Raw genomic sequence first — 23,166 nt, 5'->3', positions numbered from 1 at the left:
GAGTGAAGCAAGGTGGTGGGGAAGAGTGGGACGGGGTGAGGAGGAGGGTTGGAGAGGGTCAGGGGTCATAGAGGGACCACGGGTAGGACGATGCAGTCCACCTGACTGTTCTCAAGTATTTCCTAAGTATACTTTCAATGCCAGACTCCTGTCATGCATCTTGGATAAATTAGAACTTGCCCAACTTTCTGCTGTCACACCAACTCCTGTTCTACACTCACTGAGCTGTGGCAACACCTTAACATTACATTTCCCATGTAAGTTTTCAATTTCCTTTTTCCTCCTTATCTCTAATTTCCTTCAACACTGTGCTTAGACTTTCAGTCATTCAATTCTGGTCTCCTCTCAGAGCCCAATTATGATGGAACTCTGACTATTCAACCATTTGGAAATATCAATGGTTTGGCATCTGACTCACCAGGTGAAGTTTATTGTGCTTCCCAGGGTCTTGCCTTCCACTGCAGAGATCGTTATAATATTGTAAGGAGATTGAGGCAAGTGAGGCTTCCCTCTCCCTCTCTTTCTCCCCCCCCCCCCCCCACAGATCTAACCAATGTTTACAGGAGCATGATTGAGAGTGTCCTGCCCAGCTGCATCATCATCTGGTACAGGAATTGCAAGGCATCTAGCCTGAAGTCCTTACAGAGGATTGCAAGGTCTGCTGAGGGGGTCATCGAAGTCTGTCATTCACCCATCGGAGATATTTATCAGGAGAACTGAGTACACAGTGCATTTAGCATTGTCAGTGATCCCTGCCATTCATCCAACAATCTCTTTGTGGGTGTCTCTTGAAGGAGATCACAGGAGGTGGTGAAAACGTACCAGTGGAACCTCTGTGGGCTGTGAGCGGTGAACAAGACCGCCTCCAAGTTCCACTGTAATTCATACATCATTCTGCTTGGAAATATACTGACACTACTACTTATTCACATGCACCTGCTGCCTGTGACCTGGTGGCAGAGGTTGTGGACTCAGCAAGTGTGGTCAAAAAAGACCTGGTGAATTGTAGTGCATTTTGTAGACACCACACTCTGTAAATCATTGTAATTAGAATATGAGAAAAAGAAGTTCAGCAGGCCTGCTATGTCACCTTGTGATTGCACCTGTTCTTCCACCTCAATGATTTAGTATCTGTAGCCCTCTGGGATAAAATATTCCAAAGATTTAGCCTTTTGAGTGGAAAAAGTTATTTCTGGCCTCAGTATACATTGGTGGAGGAAAGTGAATATTCAAAATACTCATAGAAGAAACACAGCACAGAAACAGACCTTTATGCCCAGAGGATCCACACAAATCCCATGCTATTTTTTTTATTCTACTCATAGTCCCATCAATATCTCCAGATTCTATCATTTATCTACACACTAGGGGACAACTTACTGTGCAACTCTCATGTCTTTGGGATGGTGGGTGGTGGGGGAACTGGAGCATTGGGAAGAAACCAAGTTGGTTATAGGGGAATATGCAATCTCCACAAAGCTGCACTGGAGATCGAGATTGAATCTAGATAGCTGGAGCTGTGAGACGGTAGGTATACCCTTTGTTCCACTGCTGAATGTTTCAAAAGAACCGCAAGACGTATTGACCAGTTGCTAAGTATGTCTTTTTTCTATTTATTTTTGGTGATCTGGGCTTTGCTGGGAAAGATGGATTTACTGACTGTCTCCAATTGGCAGGACATGCTAAACAGAGAGACCCAAGGTTACAGGTACATAGTTTCCTGGAAGTGACAACACAGGTTGAAAGTAGTGGAGAAGGCATATAGTACATGTGTCTTCATCAACCATGGTGTTGAGATTTCATGTTACAGTATACAAGATGCTAAAGAGACCACATTGGGAGTGTTGTGTGCAGCTCTGGTTTCCATGCTAGAGGAAGAATGAGATTGAGCAAGAGAAAGTGCAATAATGATTTGGAAGGATGTTGCCAGGACTGAAGGACTTGAGTTATAAGTAGAGATTAGATAGGCTGGGGCTATTTTCCCTGGAGCAAAGGAAGCTGAGAGGTAATATAATAGTGGTATATAAAATTATGAGTGGCATAGATAGTGTAGATAGCCAGTCTCCTATAGTGGGGGTGTCTAGAACCAGAGGGCACAGGTTTAAGGTGAGAAGCAGGAAGTTTAAAGAGGATCTAAGGGGTAAAATTTCACACAAAACTGGTTGGTTTCTGGAATGAGTTTTCAGAGGAGGTAATGAAGGCAGGGACAATACCAACATTGAACAAATAGTCTTTGGGGTGCTGCAAGTCTGTATCTTTGCTGTTGCATTGCTGCACACTTGAGCGCTCGGTGGTGGGTGCTGATGCTTTTTTTTGCTGGTGGGGAAGGGGAGATTGTTGTTTTGCTGCTGCTTATGCATGGGAGGGGGAAGCTGGGGGGGGGACTTTGGGGTTCTAACATTTAACTGTCATTCATTTTTAGGGGGCACTCCTCTTTTTGTGGATGGCTGTGCATCCGGGCAGGTACTTGAATAAGTAGAGCATAGAGGACTATGAAATTAAAGCTGGGATTGCATGATAGGCATGATTGTAATCATAGTCTTGATGGGCCAAAGGGGCTGTTTCTATGCTGTACAACTCTTGAGGTTAAGGATCTCTACTCATCCTTCTTTGTAGAGATTGAACTTGAAAGGTGTTGTTGCAGTAGCCCAGATGAGTATCTACATGATGCACGATGTAGCCACTGTGTCAATAGTGGAAAGAATGAATGTTTGGGATAGTGATGGGTACCAGAAAAGCAGACTGCTTTCTCTGAATAATGCTGAGAGTAATCTGCCGTAATGACTACTGTCCAGTGGCACTAACTTCAATTATGAAGCACTTTGGATCACCTCGTCTTCCTGCTACAATGGACCGTTTCCAGTTCATATATTGCTTAAGTTGGTTCATTGATGATGCCGTAGCCTCTGCACTCCATTCTGGGTCTCAACAGTTCTCTCTGTATCTGGATCTTGGACTTCTTGACACCATCATGCTGAGCACCGGTGCCCCTCAGTGATGCGTGCACAGCTACTAATGCATGACTATATTGCTAGATCCAGTTAAAACCGAATCAAGCAACACACATCAAAGTTGCTGGTGAACGCAGCAGGCCAGGCAGCATCTCTATGAAGAGGTACAGTCGACGTTTCAGGCCGAGACCCTTCGTCAGGACTGTCCTGACGAAGGGTCTCGGCCTGAAACGTCGACTGTACCTCTTCATAGAGATGCTGCCTGGCCTGCTGCGTTCACCAGCAACTTTGATGTGTGTTGCTTGAATTTCCAGCATCTGCAGAATTCCTGTTGTTTGCGTTTTAAAACCGAATCAAGTTCACTGATGACACAACAGTGGTAGGCTTCATCAGTAATGACAAGAAGACTGTGTATAGGGAGTAGGTAAAGCAGCAGGTACAACGGTGTGAGCACAACAACTTGAGCCTCAAGTGGGCAAGACTAAAGAGATGATTGTGGCTGACCATTCCTCACTACACATAACTGGCTGCTCTGTGGAGAAAGTTAGGAGCACCAAGTTTCTGGGAGTGCACGTAATGCATGATCTCACTAGGTCTCTCAACATCACATCCTTAGCCAAGAAAGCACAGCATTGTCTCCCTTCGTGTAGAGATTGAGGTGACAGAGGCCCTCCCCACACTCATTCTAACCAGTTTTAACAGGAGCACCGTTGAGAGTGTCCTGACCAGTTGTATCACCATCTGGTATGAGAATTGCAAGGCATCTGACTGCAACACCCTACAAAGGATTGCGAGGACTGCTAAGAGGATCACTGGGGTCTCTCATTCCCCCCCCCCCCATCTGAGATATTTATCAGGGGTGCTAAGTATGCAGAGTCCTCAGCATTGTCAAGGATCCCTCCCGCCCATCTAGCAATTTCTTTGATCCATACCATCAAGCAGGAGGTACCGTAGCATTAGGACAAGGAGTGTTAGGATGGGAAGCAGCTTCTTCCTCCAGGCTTTGAGGCTACTAAACTCCCTGCCACCACCTAGGTTTCATCATGTATGAAAGTAACATTGCACTGTTTACCTTCTGACATGCACCTTATTATTTGTTAATTGATCTGTGTTAATATTACCTATTGTTTCTGTGTGAGTTTTATGTACTGTTTTGTGCACCTTGGTTTGGAGGAACTTTGTTTTGTTTGGTGTTATACATGTGTCTGGTTAAATGACAGTAAACTTCAACTTGATTTTATCCATGTAAGTACACGCAGAAAGGCTGACTACCATAACTTTTTTATTGAAAGAATAGATAACTGGTATATATGTTGATATATTCTCAAACAGAGCAACTAACTAACCATTCTAATTTTTTTTTAAATCTACTTAAAAGAAGCTAAAAGGAAATACAGAACCTTCCTGCTTTTGTAGGAATCAGACCATTAGGAAGGTCTATTTTTGTGAATGGCTTCTGATTTAGTGAAAGCCATGTCTCATTCATAGAATTCTCACTCCTCAGTAAACAGTTTCTGGTTCAACTTCCAGGCTAGCGCGCATACATACACGTACACACACCCTCTCGCGTACCTGCATCCACACACTCACTCCAATTTTCTAATATTCATGTGTCTATCTAACAGTCTCTTAAATGTCCTATTGTAGCTGCCTCAACCCCCTCCCCTGTCAGTGCCTTCTAGTCACATTCTGTAAAACCTACTTCTGACATCTAAACTTTCCTTCCAGTCAGTTTAAACACATGTCGTCTGGTATTGGCTATTACCAACCTGGGAAAAAGGTTCTGGCTGTCCACACTATTTTTGCCTCTCATAACCTTATAAGACCATAAGTATTAGGAACAGTATCAGGCCATTTGGCCCATCAGGTCTGCTCTATCATTCTACCATAGCTGATTAATTATCCCTCTGAACCCCATTATCCTACCTCTCCCCCCCCCCCCCCCATAAACCTTGGCACCCTGACTAATCAGGAACCTATCACCCTCCGCTTTAAGTATACCCAATTACATAGCTTCCACAGGCTTTTGTGGCGATGAATTCCACAGAAGGCTGTGGAAGCGAAGTAATTGGGTATATTTAAAGCGGAGGGTGATAGAGTGGATGTGGACCTTATCTAAGTCTTACAATATTTGATAGGTTTAAATACAATCCTCCCTTGTTTTTCAAAATTCTAGTAAGTACAGGACCAGAGCAATCAAATACTCCTCATGCATTAACTCCTGTTCCATTCCTGGAATCATTGTGAACTTGCTCTGGACCCTCTCCAATGCTAGTACATCTTTTCTCAAATAAGGGGCCAGAAACTGCTCACAATACTCCAAGTGCGCTCTGACCAATGCCTTATAAAGCCTCAGCATTACATCCTTGCTTACGAGCATACCCAAGTCCCTTTGCACCTCTGATTTTCGAATTTTCTCATCGTTTAGAAAATAGTCTACCCCTTTATTTTTTCCACTAAAGTGTATGACTAAATACTTCCCAACACTATATTCCATTTGCCACTTTTCTGCCCATTCTTCCAATCTGTCTAAGTCAGTGATTTCTAACCTGGGGTTCACAGACCCCTTGCTTAATGGTATTGGTCCATGGCATAATAAAGGTTGGGAACCCCTGGTCTAAGTCCTTCTGCAGACTCCCTGCTTCCTCAACACTACCTGCCCTTCCACTTATCTTCATATCATATGCACGCTTGGCCACAAAGCCATCAATTCTGTTATCCAAATCATTAACATATAACATGAAAAGAACCTGTCCCAACACTGACCTTTGCAGCCAACCAGAAAAGGCCCCCTTCATTCCCACTCTGCCTCCATGGTCTCTTCAGCTCCATCTTTCAGAACCCTGTGGTGTACTACATTTGGTCCCAGTGACTTATCTACCTTCAGACCTTTCAGCTTCTCAAGCACCTTCTCCTTAAGTAATAGCGACTATACTCACTTCTGCTCCGACACTCTTGAATTTCTTGTATGCTATTGGTGTCTTCCACAGTGAAGAATGATGCAAAATACGTAAGTTCATCCGCCATTTCTTTGTCCCCCATTGCTGCCTCTCCAGTACCATTTTCCAGCAGTCTGATATCCACTCTAGCCTCTCATTTATTCTTTATGTAGCTGAAAAAAACTTTTGCTATCCTCTTTTATATTATTAGCTAGCTTACCATCATATTTTATCTTTTCTTTCCTTATGGCTTTTTTAGTTATCTTCTGTTGGTTTTTAAAAGCTTTCTAATCCTCTACTAATTTTTGCTGTATTATATGCCCTCTTTTGCTTTTATGCTCTCTTTGACTTCCCTTGTCAGCCATGGTTGTGTCATCCTCCCTTCAGAAGACCTCTTCATCTTTGGTGTGTATCTGTCCTGCGCCTTCCGAATTGCTTTCAGAAACTCCAGACATTGCTGTCTTGCCATCATCTCTGCTAAAGTCCCCTTCCAATCAACTTTGGCCAGCTGTTCTCTCGCGCCTCTAATTCCCTGTTCTTCACTGTAATATTAATATCTGACTTTATCTTCTCCTTCTCAAACTACAGGGTGAATTCTATCATATTATGTTCCTTTACCTTAAGCTCCCTAATCAAATCAGGGTCATTACACAACACTTTCCCCTTTTGCTGCTCTGAAAAGCCATCTTGTAGGTATTCTACAAATTCCATCTCTTGGGATCCAGCACCAATGTGACTTTCCCAATCTACCTTTATATTGAAATCTCCTATGACTATCATAACCGTTGTAAATTGGAAGGCAGTATCTAACTCCCATCAGGGTCTTTTTTTCTTCACTGTACACCTTCTGATCCTATGTCACCTCTTTCTAAGGATTTGCCTTAATTTTTTACCAACAAAGCCACCCCACCTGCCTGTCCCTATTTTTACCCCCTCTGGAGCATAGCACAGGAAGCAGTCCAGAGATTACTACCCTAGAGGTCCTGCTTTTCATCTTTCTACCTAACTCCATATATTATCTCTTCAGGACCTCCTCCCTTTATCTACCTTTGTCATTGGTACCAATATGTACCATGACTTCCGACTGCTCACTCCCCCTCCAGAATGCAGCGAACCCGATCCGAGAATGCTGAGGCTTTAAAAGACGTTGGTCAGAGTGCACTTGGAGTATTGTGAGCAATTTTGGGCCTCTTTTCTAATAAAGTGTGTGCTGACATTGGAGAGGTACCAGAGAAGGTTCACAAGAATGATCTCAGGAATGAAAGGATTAACAAAAGGAACATTTGATGGCTTTGGGACTGTAATCACTGGAACTTAGAAGAGTGGGGGAAGTGGGGGTTCTCACTTAAACATATTGAATTTTGAAAGGTCTGGATAGAGTGGATGTGGAGAGGATGTTTCCTGTAGTGGGGGAGTTTAGGACCAGAGGGCACAGCCTCAGAAATGAAGGACGTCCAAATGGGTTAATTCTGCTCCTAGGCCTTATAGTCTTATGGACATTCCTGGCACCTGGGAGGCAATATAGCATACGGGTGTCTCTTTCATGTCCATAGAATCTCTTGCCTGCTCTTCTAACTATGGAATCCTCTATCACTACTGCACTCCTCTTTTCTCCCCTCCCCTTCTGAGCTGCAGAGCTAGAGACCTACCGTTGTGTATGTCCTCTGCTAGGTCATCCTCTCGCAATGGTATTCAAAGTGATGTACCTGTTGTTAAGGAGAATGCCACAGTGGTACTCTGCAGTGGCTGTCTATCCCCTTTACCCCTCCTGATAGTCACCCTTTGTCCTGCACCTTCAGTGCAACAACCTCCCTCTATGTCCTGTCAATCAATCTCAGCCTACATCCAATTCCAACTCCAGTCCCTTAACACTATTTGAAAGAAGCTGCAGCTGGGTGTACTACTTGCAGGTGTTGTCGTAAGGGAGTACTCCCTGCCTTCCCGTATTCCACAAGAGGAGCATTCCACTATTCTACCTGGTATCCCCATTGTGCAATAAGAAAGAAAACATTAAAAGAAAAAAAATCTACCTGCAGCCTTCGCTTCTCCTTGCCAAAGCCTGAGCTCCCCACTCAAACACTGGCCCTGTCACGCAATGGACACACTGCTCAAACCTAACAACTTGTTATTGGCCCTTTCCAAGTGCCTAATTATGCACAACCCAATGTCTCCTCGGGAACTGTGGTGCGTGGAATGTCCTGACAGCCACTGCTTGTTTATTTTGAACTCTTTCCTGCTACACAATCCAACATCTCCTCAGGAACTGGGATGTGCAGAATGTCCTAACTGCTTCCACTCTCTTCTTGTGAACTCTCTCTCCCACTCTGCAATCCAGTGTCTCCTCCAGAAATATGGCATGCAGAATGTCTGTTCTAAAGGGATGACCTTTTAATTTGGGGCTGTGCCCTTGGATCCTAGAATCGCCCACTACTGGAAACATCCTCTCTCCATCCACTCTATCCAGACCTTTCGGTATCCAATAGGTTTCAATGAGCTACTCCTAACCCCGCCCCCCCCATCCTCCTAAACTCCATTGAGTACAGGCCCAGAACCATCAAACAATCCTCCTACATGAACCCTTTCATCTGGGTGAAACTCAAGGTTCCACAAATGATTCAGTCTGTTGTGCACAACATATAGGTTGATGTTTCAGTACTGTTTTCAGAGATTGTCGCCCTTTTGGAAGTCTCAGCTTTAGGCAGTGCATTAAATTGAGGCCCAGTTTGGCCTCTGTGAAGGATGAATGAAATATTGCATTATTCAACACAGGGCTAAGATGTACATTGGAGTTTGGAATTCTTCCTGTGGAGTAGAAGATAGCAGCTGTTTCTGCATTATTTTAAATAGGAAGGAGAGAGAAAATGGGAAATACTGTTAGCCTGAAGTTAGCAGTAGGAAAAAAGCAGAAGCTAGTGAAGGATATAATAACCAAACAGCTTGAAGAGAGTAACAGGATTGACCAGAGTGTCTGTGGATTTATAATAATAAATGCATGTTTAACTAATTTGTTAGAGTTCTTTGAGGACCAGTAAGCTTCGATGGGTGGGAGTGAGGAGGTGGAAAGTAAACCAATAGTTTTAATGTAGTTTTGGATTTTTGGAAAGCATCTGCTATAGCCTCATAAAGGAGATTCAACAAGATTAGAAGCAGATTTGTGGATAAAATTCTGATCTGCATTGAGAACTGATGATCAACCAGAAAGTGAAGAGTGGGAATAAACTGATTTTTGACCCAGCCATTAGTAATCAATATCAATATGGCTAATAGAGCTGATTGTCATGTTTTCTAATTTGTTAATGATACCATACTAGATTGGATTGGAAATTCAGAGGAGGAACGTAAAGAGGCTTCATGGGAATACAGACAGGCTGAGAGAGTGGGTGGGAATATGCATATGAAATATGTCTGTCTGTCTAGGTACCATATCCGATGCTGACTTTGGTGACCATGGTTTTCCATATAGATCTTTCCTTCGTTTTTTGAATGAAATATAATGTGAAAAAATGTGAGTTATACACTTGGTGCGCAAAAGAGAAAGACCGTACAGCAGGTAAGCATTGGAACAGTCCTTCAGGCACATCATGCCTGTGTCGACAATGATGCCAGTCTAGCCAGATCCATCTGCCTGCACATATCCTGTGGGCCTCTATTGCCTGTCTGTTTGTATGTTTGTGTAAATGCCTCTTAAACATTATTGTACTGTATATAAGATGCAGCTGCTTTTACAACATTGAAGCAGTGGAACTTGGGGAAATTATGCAATTTGCTGTATAGATGCAAATTGTTTGTTCAGTCATCCTGAGATTTGTCTTTCACTGTAGAAGGGTGAGAGTTGTTTTGATCATGAAACGTGTTGCATTTTTAACATGCTCATTTTACAGATCTCCAGATTGATATTAATATGATTTGCTGTTAAATTTACAGAGTGCAGAGAAGAGAGAGAGCGTATCATTGAGGAAGAAAAAGCTCAAAGAACACCCCTGCCAACTTTTGTAAAATTTGATGCTCAGAGATCTACTAGTGAATCTGGTTTCCCCAACAGTTATGTTTTGGATGCTCTCCACGAAGGACAGAGTTCTTCAAATGTTCCTCTGACAGATGACAAGAGTCCATTACCTGGTTGGGCTGTTTCAAGAGAAGGAAGTAAACAGCCAGACGATAGGCAAGCATTTGCCCAGGTGAAAAGGAAAGATTCAAAGGATACCAGTATGGTTGGGTATTTTCAAAGGAATACCAATCTTGGCGATTTAAGGCAGTCCCCTGCCACAGCAAGGAAACTGGACAAGCTGGTCAGTGAGATCCGAAGGGAATCCAATGTAATCATTCCTGAACGTGATCGAAAGATTGCTGCTTTAATGCTGGTTAAGCATCAGGAAGAGCAAGAGAGGCTGGAGAAGCGTTTCAAAGCCCAACAGTTTTGGGACAAACTGAAACGAGCAGAAAGACTAGCACAAATGAAGAAGGAAACTGAAAGGCAGAAAGGCTTAATCAAAAGTATTGGCAGGTGACCATATTAATATATTTCCTTTCAGTATTTAGAGATGGTGTTAGTGGAGATTTTACATTTGTCACAAGGCCTGTTAGGGTAGTGGAAATACAAATGAAACCAACTGCTGGTAAATGGGATTAGTGTAGGTCAGAGGTTCCCAACCTTTTTTATGCCATGGAACCCCGACCATTAACCAAGGGGGTCTATGGACCCCAGGTTGGGAACCCTTGGTGTAGATAGTTTCTTGATCAGCATGGGGTGAAGGGTCTGTCTCCATGCTGTATGACCTATGCAAATTGATTACTCCAATGCTGTTAATTATGTATAGTATAAATCGTAGTCTTTATTTTTACTTGAACTGACTTTGTTTCTTACATCCTTTACATACATGAGGAGTAAAAATATTTACGTTACGTCTCCATCTATATGTGCCATGTGCAATCATAGTAATTTATAATAAGTAGAACGGTCAATGTAATACAGTCAACTCAAATCAGCGTGAGATCATCAGTCTGATGGCCTGGTGGAAGAAGCTGTCCCAGAGTCTGTTGGTCCTGGCTTTTATGCTGTGGTACCGCTTCCCAGATGGTAGCAGATGGAATAGATTGTGGTTGGGATGGCTTGGGTCCCCAATGATCCCATGGGCCCTTTTTATACACCTGTCTTTGTAAATGTCCTGAATCATGGGAAGTTCACGACTACAGATGTGTTGGGCTGTCCGCACCACCCTCTGCAAAGTCCTGCGATTAAGGGAGGTACAGTTCTCATACCAGGCAGTGATGCAGCCAGAGTTTCTTGGGCAAAATTCCAGTTCTTGGGCCCCACACCATTCTACACAATAAATGATCAAACTCATGAGATGTATTAGATTAATTATTAACATACTCCCTCTTTTTACATTTACCGTTCTCAGGTTCCATTTGTACTTGATTTCAGTGTTGTGTTCTTACTGTTGACACTACCTGAGTTTCGTAATAAAGATAATGTGCTGGAAACACGCAGCCCAGAAAGTGAAACATAAAAGCTCCTGCAGTTTTTGTCATGTCAAAAGTTAGTTGGCAGACATGGTAAGACGATCTTTCAGAGAAATCATTATCCTATTTTAAAAAACAATTAGAATTTCAAGGGTTTCGTGCCTGAAGATTTTGCAGTCGCACTTTACTGAAATCTTTGTGACTTATGCAGACCTGACATTTTCGTCTCAGAGGTTTTGCTGTCAAATGGAATTAGTGATTTAAATATGACAAAGTTTTTAACTAAAATGTTCAGTCAGTCACTGCTTCCAGCCACTGCAAAACTTGTCTCAGATTCTGCACCACTTAGGAAATCTGAGGTGCTTTGGGAACATTGGAACTATACGTAGTTTAAAGCAGGTCACAGAACAGACCAGGTCTGGGAAAAACTCAAGATTCATTACCTTGATAGAGGCAAAACCATACGGTTTTTGGTCAAAGGTAAATGAGCTCTTAACTTTCCTTCTTTGCAGATGTTCACTGATATATGGTTTAGTGTTTTTATTTTAAACAGGTACGTAGAAAATAACTACACAAAATGCTTGAGTATCTCAGTAGGTCAGGTAGCATCCATGGAAATAAGCAAACAATCGATGTTTTGGGCCAAGACCCTTCCTCAGGACTGAGATGGAAGGGAAGACGCCAGAATAAAAAGGGGGTGGATAATGGGAAGAGAATAGCTAGAAACTGACAGGTGGTTGGGAAAGGTGAAGGACTGGAGATGAAGGAATCTGGTAGGAAAGGAGAGTGGATCATAGGAGAAAGGAAAGGAGGGGGAGCACCAGGATGAGGGGATAGGTGGATGAGAAAAGGTAAAAGGCCGGAGTGGAGAATAGAAGAAGAGGGAAAGGGAGGGGGGGCATAATAGTCATCCCCAGCAGATTCGCAGGTGAAGTGTTATCTCACCTGGAAGAACTGCTTTTTGGTCCAGAATGGAGGTGAGTAGGCAGGTGTAGCACTTTGGCCACTTTGAGGAATAAATGCCGGGAGGGAGATTAGTGGGGAATGATGAATGGACAGGGGAATCACGGAGGGAGCGATCCCTGCGGAAAGTGAAGATTGGGGGGGTAGGGTAAAGATGTTTAGTGGTAGGATCATCCCTTCAGAGATGGTAGAAGCTGCAGGGAATGATGTGTTGGATGTGGGGGCTCATGGGGTTATAGAAAATAACTACATTATACATATAAATATACTTGAATGTAGAACAAAGGAAGTTCTGTACTAGGAAATTGGAGGAAAGCGAAAATTGTGAGCCAGTTTAAACAAATATTCCTTTGAAACCTCTTATGAGTAGGAGGTGTAAGCAAGACAGTCTGAAATTATTCGGAAGGCAATTGGATGGGAGGAGTATTGCAGTTTGAGTTGGATAAATTGAATATCTTCCCTTTAGCTGTAGCACTGTCTGATTGCTTTGTGTATTTGAGGGGCACAGGTGCTATCAACTGACACCACATATGAAACAGGATATACTTTTCCTTGTTCTCTTTGTTCATTTATGGCCTCTAGGGCAGGTAAACATAACTGATTGCCAGGCACGTACACCGAAGTGCATAATCTGTTTAAAAGAGAAACCTGAGTTTTAGTCATTGCACATAATCCAATAGAGTACCCAATGAAGCCCATAGGGCTCCAATTAACTGATCTTAATTGGCAAGTCTTACTGGGTCAGCTTGGTGGTTTGAGCACGTTACTGCATGAGGACAATGTAGCCAGGAGATGAAGAAAGTAAGTCTTAGAAACATACTGTTAACTTATTGGTATAAGGTCAATTAAACATCGTTTTGAAAAGGTATTGTTTTGTGATGGTTAACAAATCAACTTGTATTTTTGAAAAACTAAATAATCTAAAAACAGAAACAGTGTGCAAGTGCATGAGTATGTTCTACAGTTTTATTTTCTGGATTGAATTTTAAAGAAAATCATATAGGTTTTAACGTGGGTTTCTCTTTATGGAGTGTTACGTACCCCGTAACTGGGTTGCAAAACCAGCAGAAATGGACCACTTAGTTAGAGTCTGGATTACTGGAACTAAGAAAGTTTTATTAAAGAAATAAGTAACACAGTACTCTAATCGTAAGGATATAAATACAACGGGTTAGCAATGAAAAAACACACATGTACACTGAACTAGGATAATAGGAATCAATCAAGCTCTATCGCAGTCTAGGGGTAAAATGATCAGTCTCAAGTGATGCAGAGTTCAGTTCAGCTCAGTACAGTTTGCAGCAATCACTATTGTACCGTTGGAGAGAGAGAGCGAATGATGATATGCAAATCGGATTCAAACAGACCTTTGATATTCCTCGCAGTTAGCTTTCGGGCGGGCCCTTTTTAATGTCTTCTGAGGTCACCGACTGTGACCCCTCCATTCCGGATACGATCGTTCTTCCGTGGTGAACCCGGCACCCAGGCAAGGGCGGACACACACACCAGGTTCCCGCCGATCGTACCTTTTCACCCTGTACGTCTATGGTCGGTCCTGCGACCAGACCTCCAAACTCCCAACAACTTGTGGGGGCACACCACACTTCCAGGGTCTCGTGATCTCGTGGTGTCTCGTGCCTTAGTGAACCTGTTCCTTTTATCCCCCTGCCGGGGTATCACCTGTCCATCAATCTTCAAACAGTTCAGGTTCAAAGCAACTGGTCTGTCAATACTCGGAACTGTGTCTCTTTTCGTTAATCTCCCTTCTCTCTCATTAACATTTTGAACGCTTCTCTCTTTGTCCCTCTTATCTCTCGCATCAGCATCAATCTTCTGAAAACTTGGTCTTTCGTCACACCCCTATCCTTCAAAGGATTTTTACCGGGGTAAAAATTATAGGCATGAATACATTATTAGATACACACAAATATACATGGTCATCAGCTATTTGGCTAATACAGAGAACTTTAAGTTGTCAACACCTTGACAGACAGTCAGCCATCACCTTTCCGTTCCTTTTATATGTGTTATTTTAATAATGCTCTAAGACCAGGCTCCAACTTAGCAAACTTCATAGTGGCCAAAAACACTAATGAGTTGTGATCAGTGTAACTTCTCAGTGGTTTTCGTCCCAGACAAAGGTAACAAGGGTTGTCCCACACCAACTTAGCATTCTTTGGCAAGAGCTTAGTAAGAGGGAGGGTAATATCCGCAAAGTTTTTTTTTGCAAAACTTCCGATAGTACCCCACCACCTCCAAGAACCTTCTCAGGGCTCTCTTGTCTGTCGTGGTGGGGACTTCAGAGATAGCCCACACCTTAGCCTGCATTGGTGCCAGCTGCCCCTGTCTTAACACAAATCCCAGATAAGTGATTTTTCCGTGGCCGAATTCACTTTTTGCGAGGTTCACTGTCAGGCTGGCTTCAAACAGCTCCTCCCACATTTCACTCCAGACCACTACATCGCCAATATATGCTTCTGCGTTCTTTAGCCCTTTTGTCACTGAATTAATCATCCTGTAGGGGTTTTGCTCACTAGGCTGACCTGATGTGACAACAACACCATGTCCCGGCTCTTTGCATCGCCTCGGGACATCCGGACATACGTGTGCGTGCCGTTTAATTGGCTTTATCAGCTCGCTTTGTTCGGGGATTAAGTGAGAGAAATCAGCAAACAACAGGAATTCTGCAGATGCTGGAAATTCAAGCAACACACATCAAAGTTGCTGGTGAACACAGCAGGCCAGGCAGCATCTCTAGGAAGAGGTACAGTCGACGTTTCAGGCCGAGACCCTTCGTCAGGACTAACTGAAGGAAGAGTTAGTAAGAGATTTGAGAGGGGGAGGGGGAGATCCAAAATGATAGGAGAAGACAGGAGGGGGAGGGAGGGAGCCAAGAGCTGGGCAGGTGATTGGCAAGGGGGATATGAGAGGATCATGGGACAGGAGGCCCAGGGAGAAAGACAAAGTGGGGGGGGGAACCCAGATAATGGGCAAGGGATATAGTCAGAGGGACAGAGGGAGAAAAAGGAGAGTGAGAGAAAGAATGTGTGTATAAAAATAAATAACGGATGGGGTACGAGGGGGAGGTGGGGCATTAGCGGAAGTTAGAGAAGTCGATGTTCATGCCATCAGGTTGGTGGCTACCCAGACAGAATATAAGGTGTTGTTCCTCCAACCTGAGTGTGGCTTCATCTTTACAGTAGAGGAGGCCGTGGACAGACATGTCAGAATGGGAATGGGATGTGGAATTAAAATGTGTGGCCACTGGGAGATCCTGCTTTCTCTGGCAGACAGAGCGTAGGTGTTCAGCAAAGCGGTCTCCCAGTCTGCGTCGGGTCTCACCAATATATAGAAGGCCACATCGGGAGCACCGGACGCAGTATATCACCCCAGCCGACTCACAGGTGAAGTGTTGCCTCACCTGGAAGGACTGTCTGGGGCCCTGAATGGTGGTAAGGGAGGAAGTGTAAGGGCATGTGTAGCACTTGCTCCGCTTACAAGGATAAGTGCCAGGAGGGAGATCAGTGGGGAGGGATGGGGGGGGATGAATGGACAAGGGAGTCGCGTAGGGAGCGATCCCTGCGGAATGCGGGGGGGGGGGGAGGGAAAGATGTGCTTAGTGGTGGGATCCCGTTGGAGGTGGCAGAAGTTACGGAGAATAATATGTTGGACCCGGAGGCTGGTGGGGTGTAGGTGAGGACCAGGGGAACCCTATTCCTAGTGGGGTGGCAGGAGGATGGAGTGAGAGCAGATGTACGTGAAATGGGGGAGATGCGTTTGAGAGCAGAGTTGATAGTGGAGGAAGGGAAGCCCCTTTCTTTAAAAAAAGGAAGACATCTCCCTCGTCCTGGAATGAAAAGCCTCATCCTGAGAGCAGATGCGGCGGAGACGGAGGAATTGCGAGAAGGGGATGGCAACTCATCAGCAAAGTTGGGCAACACAATAGAGTTCTCCCATCTGGTCGGCACTACACTTATCTTTTCAAAATGGGTCTTCCCCTTATCAGGTGGCACCCTAGCCTCATTAGTTTTCGTGATAACACCTCATTAGTTTTCGTGATTAGGTTTGTTCGCCTATCGTGGCAAGCTGTTAACATATCAATAGCCTGTAATTGTGTTAGCTCACGTCTACAATAGTCAATGGTATCCTTCCTCCTGTGCGGCCAGTAAAACTCTTTCATGATTCTACCAACTGTTTTCCTCACCCCAAGATGTCCACCGAGGGATATCTTGTGGGCCAGGTTAAGAATCCCATCCCCATAAATTTTTGGCACCATCACCCCCCCATTTCTCATCTGCGGGCATGGTACTTGGCCTCCATTTCCTCCTCAGTACTCCCTCCTTCACATAATAGCCCACTGGCTCCCTTTTCAATGCTGCTTCAGAGAGAGCTGTCTCCGTCAAAACCATCAGCTCCTCGTCTCACTCCTGTGCCTGTACAAATTCCTTCCTTGCTAATGATAAATCTACCTTAACTTCCGTTTCACTATGCTGCTTCTCACTTTCTAACCCCTTCTGATACAAGGCTGGTAAAAACACCTCAGCCAAATCTATATTCACTTCGGCAGCCTTTCTGGACGTGCGCCGAGTCACTGCGCAAACGGGATAAACCTGTGAGTCCATGGGCTGAGCCTCAACACTGGCAGGTTGGCTTGTCAATCTTACTGCTGGGTACACCTCTCCGCTGGCGAGGTCATTACCGAGTAAGACCTCCACGTCTTCCATCAGTAGTTCGGGCCTCGACCCGATCGTGACCGGTCCGGAGACCAAGTCGCTTTTTAGGTGTACCTGGTGCAAAGGTGCTGCTTCAGTCTCTTTCCCAATGCCTTTTACCACCCTGACCTCCCCAGTCTGGGTCTCTGAACTAAAGTCTTAACACACACTTTAATATCAATGACTGACAAGCTCCAGTGTCTCTCCAGATCCGCACTGGAACTGGGTTTAACCCCTCCTTCAACGACACCAATCAGGCCGAGATAAACCTCTCGTGCCCTTCCTGAACTTTATCAGACCTCTTCTTCCCTAGCAGTTTGTTTACCAGCTCAATACAGCCAGTCGGAACCGTCGTTTTCCCTTTCCCCGTCTCCTTCTTTGGGGCAAAGCACCTGGATGCAAAGTGTCTGACTTTCCCACAATTATAGCATACGACCCCAGTAGACTTCCTACCAGACTGCTCCCGGTCTACCTTATCCTTCTCACTAGTCCCCGGCTTACTTTCTGACTTTTTTGGCGGACTCTCTCCGCCGTCCTGACTACCCTTCTGGTAGCCTTTACTCGGGGTAAACTTCGTTTTATCTGTCAACGCGTACTTGGCAGTTGCGGCTAAAGTGTCTGCCTCTTTCTCATCTAGGTAGGGTCTTATACCTTCAGGGACACAACCTTTAAACTGCTCAATCAGGATTAGCTGTAGCAGTCTGTCATGATCCCCATTGACCCCTTTCGAGGCGTACCAACGCTCACAATACATCTGCATCTCACGGGCAAACTCTAAATACGTGCGGCCCCACTGCTTCCTCGCATTCCGGAACCTCTGCCAGTATGCCTCCGGGACCAACTCATAAATCCTGAGTATGGCCTCTTTCACCACATCATACCTCTGGGCACCTTCTGCGGACAAGGCCGAGTAAGCTTGCTGGGCTTTTCCTTTAAGTACACTCTGAAGCAAAACAGCCCACTTATCCCTCGGCCAGTCCTGACTTGCAGCAACTTTTTCAAAATGGAGAAAGTACCGATCAACATCGGTCTCCTCAAGTGGGGGAACCAGCCTAACCTCCTGGGTCACCCTGAACCCTCCACCTTGGTTCGGCATGGGCCCCTGCGCTATCATCATCTTTAACTTCTCCAGCTCAAATTCCCTTTCCCTCTGTTTCTCTCTCGCTTCTCGTTCTAACTGCCTGTCCCTCTCTTCTCGCTCCAACTGTTTTATTCTCTCTTCGCGTTCTAACTGCTTCTCTTCTCACTCCAGCTGTTTTACCCAGAACTCGCGTTCGAGTCTCAATTTTTCAATCTGCAGCTGTACTGCTTCTGCACCAGGTTTTCCCATAGATACCACCTCCAGCTCCCCTTGGGGAAACACACCTTTAGATACATAGTGCTCTATGATAGCTCTGTGCATCTTCGCTCTCCTCATTGTCGACTTCCCTTTAAAAAGATTCAAACGTTTGGCCACAGTCGCCAATTCTGATTTTCTGGCATCCTCTAATGCCTCCAAGGTCGGCGCCTTTAGAAATTCCTCAATCTCCATTCCTGCTGTTTGCCCTTTCTTTCTTTCAGGAATTTTAACCCAATCAATTTACCCCATCCCAAATTTAGCATTCAAAATCACAGATGAGAACCCCACTTAAGTTACGTACCCCGTAACTGGGTTGCCAAACCAGCAGAAATGGACCACTTAGTTGGAGTCTGGATTACTGGAACTAAGAAAGTTTTATTAAAGAAATAAGTAACACAGTACTCTGATCGTAAGGATATAAATGCAATGGGTTAACAATGATAAAACACACATGTACACAGAACTAGGATAATAGGAATCAATCAAGCTCTATCGCTGTCTAGGGGTAAAATGATCAGTCTCAAGTGACACAGAGTTCAGTTCAGCTCAGTCCAGTTCGCAGCAATCGCTGTTGTGCCGTTGGAGAGAGAGAGAGAGCGAATGATGATATGCAAATCGGATTCAAACAGACCTTTGATATTCCTCGCAGTTAGCTTTCGGGCGAGCCCTTTTTAATGTCTTTTGAGGTCACCGACTGTGACCCCTCCGTTCCGGATACGATCATTCTTCCGCAGTGAACCCGGCACCCAGGCAAGGGCGGACACACACACCAGGTTCCCGCCGATCGTACCTTTTCACCCTGTACGTCTATGGTCGGTCCTGCGACCAGACCTCCAAACTCCCAACAACTTGTGGGGGCACACCGCACTTCCAGGGTCTCGTGATCTCGTGGTGTCTCGTGCCTTAGCGAACCTGTTCCTTTTACCCCCCTGCTGGGGTATCGCCTGTCCATCAAACTTCAAACAGTTCAGGTTCAAAGCAACCGGTCTGTCAATACTCGGAATTGTGTCTCTTTTCGTTAATCTCCCTTCTCTCTCATTAACATTTTGAACACTTCTCTCTTTGTCTCTCTTATCTCTCTCATCAGCATCAATCTTCTGATAACTTGGTCTTTCGTCACAGGAGAAAGTTTTGAGCATCGTGAATAGACATTAGATCTTGGTAATTCAGTTGATTAGTTAATATGAAAAGGTAATTGACATTTTAATGATTTTTAAATTAAATAAAATGAAAAAGATCTGATGTCCTAGCAGCATATATTGTGCCAGTAACTTTAAAGTTTAGATGTAAGATATCTAAATCAGGTTTATTATTACTGTACTGATGTGAAATTTGTTGTTTTGTGCCAGCAGCACAGTGCAGTACATAAAAATACTACTGTAAGTTACTATAAGTCAAGTGCAAAAAAAGTAAAATAGGTAGTGGTCCTGGATTCATGAACTGTTCAGAAATCTGATGGTAGGGGGAAGTGAGGGGAAGAAGCTGTTGCTAAAATGTTTTGTGTGTGTTCTGGCTCTTCTTTAATGGTAGCAATGAGAAATGGGCATGTCCTGGGTGGTGGGGGTCCTTAATGATGAATGCTGCCTTTTTGAGGCATTGAATTTTGAAGATTTCCTTGATGGTGACGGGGCTAGTGCCCAGGATGGACCTGGCTAAGTTTACAACCCTTTGCAGCCTTTTCTGATCCTGTGCAGTGGCACCTCCATATCAGAGAGTGCAACCTGGTTAGAATGCTCTCTACAGTACATCTGTAGAAATTTGCTTGAGTCTTTGGTGATATACCAAATCTCTTCAAGCTCACAAAGTATAGCTGCAGGTATGCCTTCTTTGTAATTGCATCAATATGTTGGACCCATGATAGATATTTAAAGAAGTTGACACCCAGGAACTTGAAACTGTTCACCCCTTCTACTGCTGACCCCTCAATGACTGGTGTATGTTCTCCTGACTTCCCTTCCTAAAGTCCACAATCAATTCCTTGGTCTTATTGACATTAAGTGCAAGATTGTTGTTGCGATACCACTCAATTAGCTGATCTATCTCACACCTGTAGGCCTCCTTGTCACCAACTGAAATTCTGCCATTGTATCATAGGTAAATTTATAGATGCTTTGAGCTGCGCCTAGCCACACAGTCATTGTTGTAGAGAGAGTCCAGCAGCAGAGTAACTACACATTCTTGAGTTGCGCCTATGTTGATCATCAGCGAGGAGGAGATTTTATTTTTGATCCACACTGAATGTGGTCTCCCAACAAGGAAGTCAAGGATCCAATTACAGATGCCCAGGTTTTGAAACGTGTTAATTAAGACTGAGAGGATGATGGTGTTGAGAGTGGAGTTGAAATCAATAAGCAGCAGCCTGTGATGTCAGTAATGCTGTTAGCCAGGTGATCCAGGGCTAAGTAGAGAACCAGTGAAATTGTAACCACTGGAGACCTATTGTGGCGGTAGGCAAATTATAGCAGGTCCAAATCCTTGCTTAGGTATGAGTTAATTGTAGCTGTGACCAAACTCAAAGCATTTCATCACAGTAGATGTGAGTGTTGCTGGGTAATAGTTGTTGAGTTAGCTCACCCTGCTCTTGGGCACTGGTATGATTGTTGCCCTTTTGAAGCAGGTGGAAATCTTCAACTTCAAAGAGTAGGTGTTTTTACTAAGTTCTATATAATTAGATGCAAGTGCACAAGATTGGGATTTGTGTAGATATCCCACTGGCTGCCAAAAATTCTGAAACTTTCATATTCATAAACTGATAAATAATGTTTTCAAAGCGATCCATCAGTTGGCTTTTTAAAAATATTACTTTGGACAGATTAATGGTAGTACTGAAGGTAATTTAAGGAATGGAAGCATAAATGTAAGCAATATGGCTCTTTGGGGATCTTGTCCCACTCTTTTATATTGATTCCCATATCCTCTAATTCCTTAAATGTTCAACCCTTCCATCAGGAATGTATTCAGTGGATAAATATCCATAGTTCTCCAGAGTAGATAATTCCAAAGGTTTGCTTTCTCCATCTGTGTAAAGCAGGGGTCCCCCACCTTTTTTGCACCGCAGACCAGTTTAATATTGACAATATTCTTATGGACTGGCCGACGGGTTGGGGGTGTTAATCACGACCAGAGTATAGGTGATAAGTCAACTATAAGTCACTTATAAGTGGCTAATTGGCTAATACACTCAATTTCATTTCTAAAAGGGTTTATCTAACAAATTTAATATTAAACAGTGCATATTTTCCTCGCATGAATACAATGACAAATTAATTATAAGTCAATAGCATCATAACATTTTAAGTAACGTTTGGATTTTAAACACACAGCACATATTTTCCTTGTATGAACATATAAAATCATTGCAACACACCAATATCGCTGAATCAGAGGGAGCCCTGGGCTTGTTTTCCTGCAACAAGACGGTCCCATCGAGGGGTGATGGGAGACAGCGATACTCGAAGGGGGTTCCTTATGTCCAGTCTATTCCGCAATTTAGTTTTCGTTGCACTCATTGCAGAAAACCCTGCTTCACAGAGATATGATGTTGGAAATGGAAGCAACATTTTCAATGCTTTCGTGGCTATCTCAGGATATTCAGCCTTGACTTTGATCCCGAATGCTGGCAGAGATGTTATATCAAACATACTTTTCAGCCCACCGTCATTTGCAAGCTCGGAGTTGATCTTCTTCCCGCGCTGACATGGATGATTTGCCGGGGACTTTCACAAATGGGTCACGGACCCATTCCTTTGCACGTCTTGGGTCATTTGCGGTTGGGAAGTAACGCTCGAATTCTGTCGACAGCGAAGATAGGTGATCGCGCACCAGCTGTGAGAAGGATGGTGCAGCCTCAGTCTCTCCTGACATCCCCGCTAATGTTGGGAACATGTCAAATATGCCCCTGTCCACTCGCCGTCCCCACAGTTCCAGCTTGGCTTTGAAAGCAGACACTTTATCTGCCAGCTTGAAGACAGTTGTCATTCTCCCCTGAAGTGACAAATTGAGTTCATTGAGCAGGTTGAAGATGTCACACAGATAAGCGAGTTTTGCTATCCACTCCTCGTCACTGAAGTGTGCTGCCAGTGGTGACTTTTTTCCTGAAAGAAATCTCTGCAGCTGCTCTCTTAACTCAAAAACCCTGCCCAGGGCTCTCCCCCTTGATAACCACCTGACTTCAGTGTGTAAGAGAAGGCGTTTGTGCTCCGCATCCATTTCCTCGCAAAGTTGCTCAAACAGACGTGAGTTAAGGGCTTTTGCTTTGATGTGATTGATAACTTCAACAACGTCACTCAATATGCTGTTAAGATCAGGTGACAATTTTCGGCTAGCCAGCAATTCCCTGTGTATGACACAGTGTGTAGACTGGCATTCAGGAACAACCTCTTTGACTCGGGTAGTGAAACCAGACAGCCGTCCAGTCATAGCTGCAGCCTCGTCTGTGCATATTCCAACACAGAGTGACCAGTCCAGTTTGCCTGACATGTAGTCATTCATAGACTTGAATAGTTCTGCACCAGTTGTGTTAGTTGGCAGCGGCAGTGCACACAACATATCCTCGTGCACATCATCTTGAAATATATATCGCACATAAACCAGCAGTATTGCCTTGTTGCCGACATCAGTAGACTCGTCGACCTGGATAGCATACCATGGTGACTCGTTAAGCTGTTCCAACAGCTGTGTTTCGATGTCCTCCGCTATGTCATCGATTCTCCTTGAAACTGTGGTAGCTGAAAGAGAAACGTGTGCCATCTTGTTAGCTGCAGCTTCTCCCAACAGTTCACGGCACATGTCCTTGGCAG

General features: G+C 44.2%; 1 protein-coding gene across 1 annotated transcript in view; it reads left to right on the top strand.

The window, feature by feature from the left end:
* Positions 1-23,166, top strand: part of LOC140191120 (coiled-coil domain-containing protein 185-like) — a 64,269-nt gene that overhangs the window by 786 nt on the left and 40,317 nt on the right. The window contains exon 2 of the mRNA XM_072248229.1: positions 9,815-10,394. Within this exon, the coding sequence (XP_072104330.1) occupies positions 9,815-10,394 (580 nt within the window). The remainder of the gene's footprint in view (positions 1-9,814; positions 10,395-23,166) is intronic.

The sequence above is a fragment of the Mobula birostris genome, chromosome 2 (genome assembly GCF_030028105.1).
Source record: "Mobula birostris isolate sMobBir1 chromosome 2, sMobBir1.hap1, whole genome shotgun sequence".
Lineage (NCBI taxonomy): Eukaryota > Metazoa > Chordata > Chondrichthyes > Myliobatiformes > Myliobatidae > Mobula > Mobula birostris.
The sequence above is the reverse complement of the archived record's forward strand: the minus strand, read 5'-3'. Positions and strand labels throughout refer to the sequence as shown.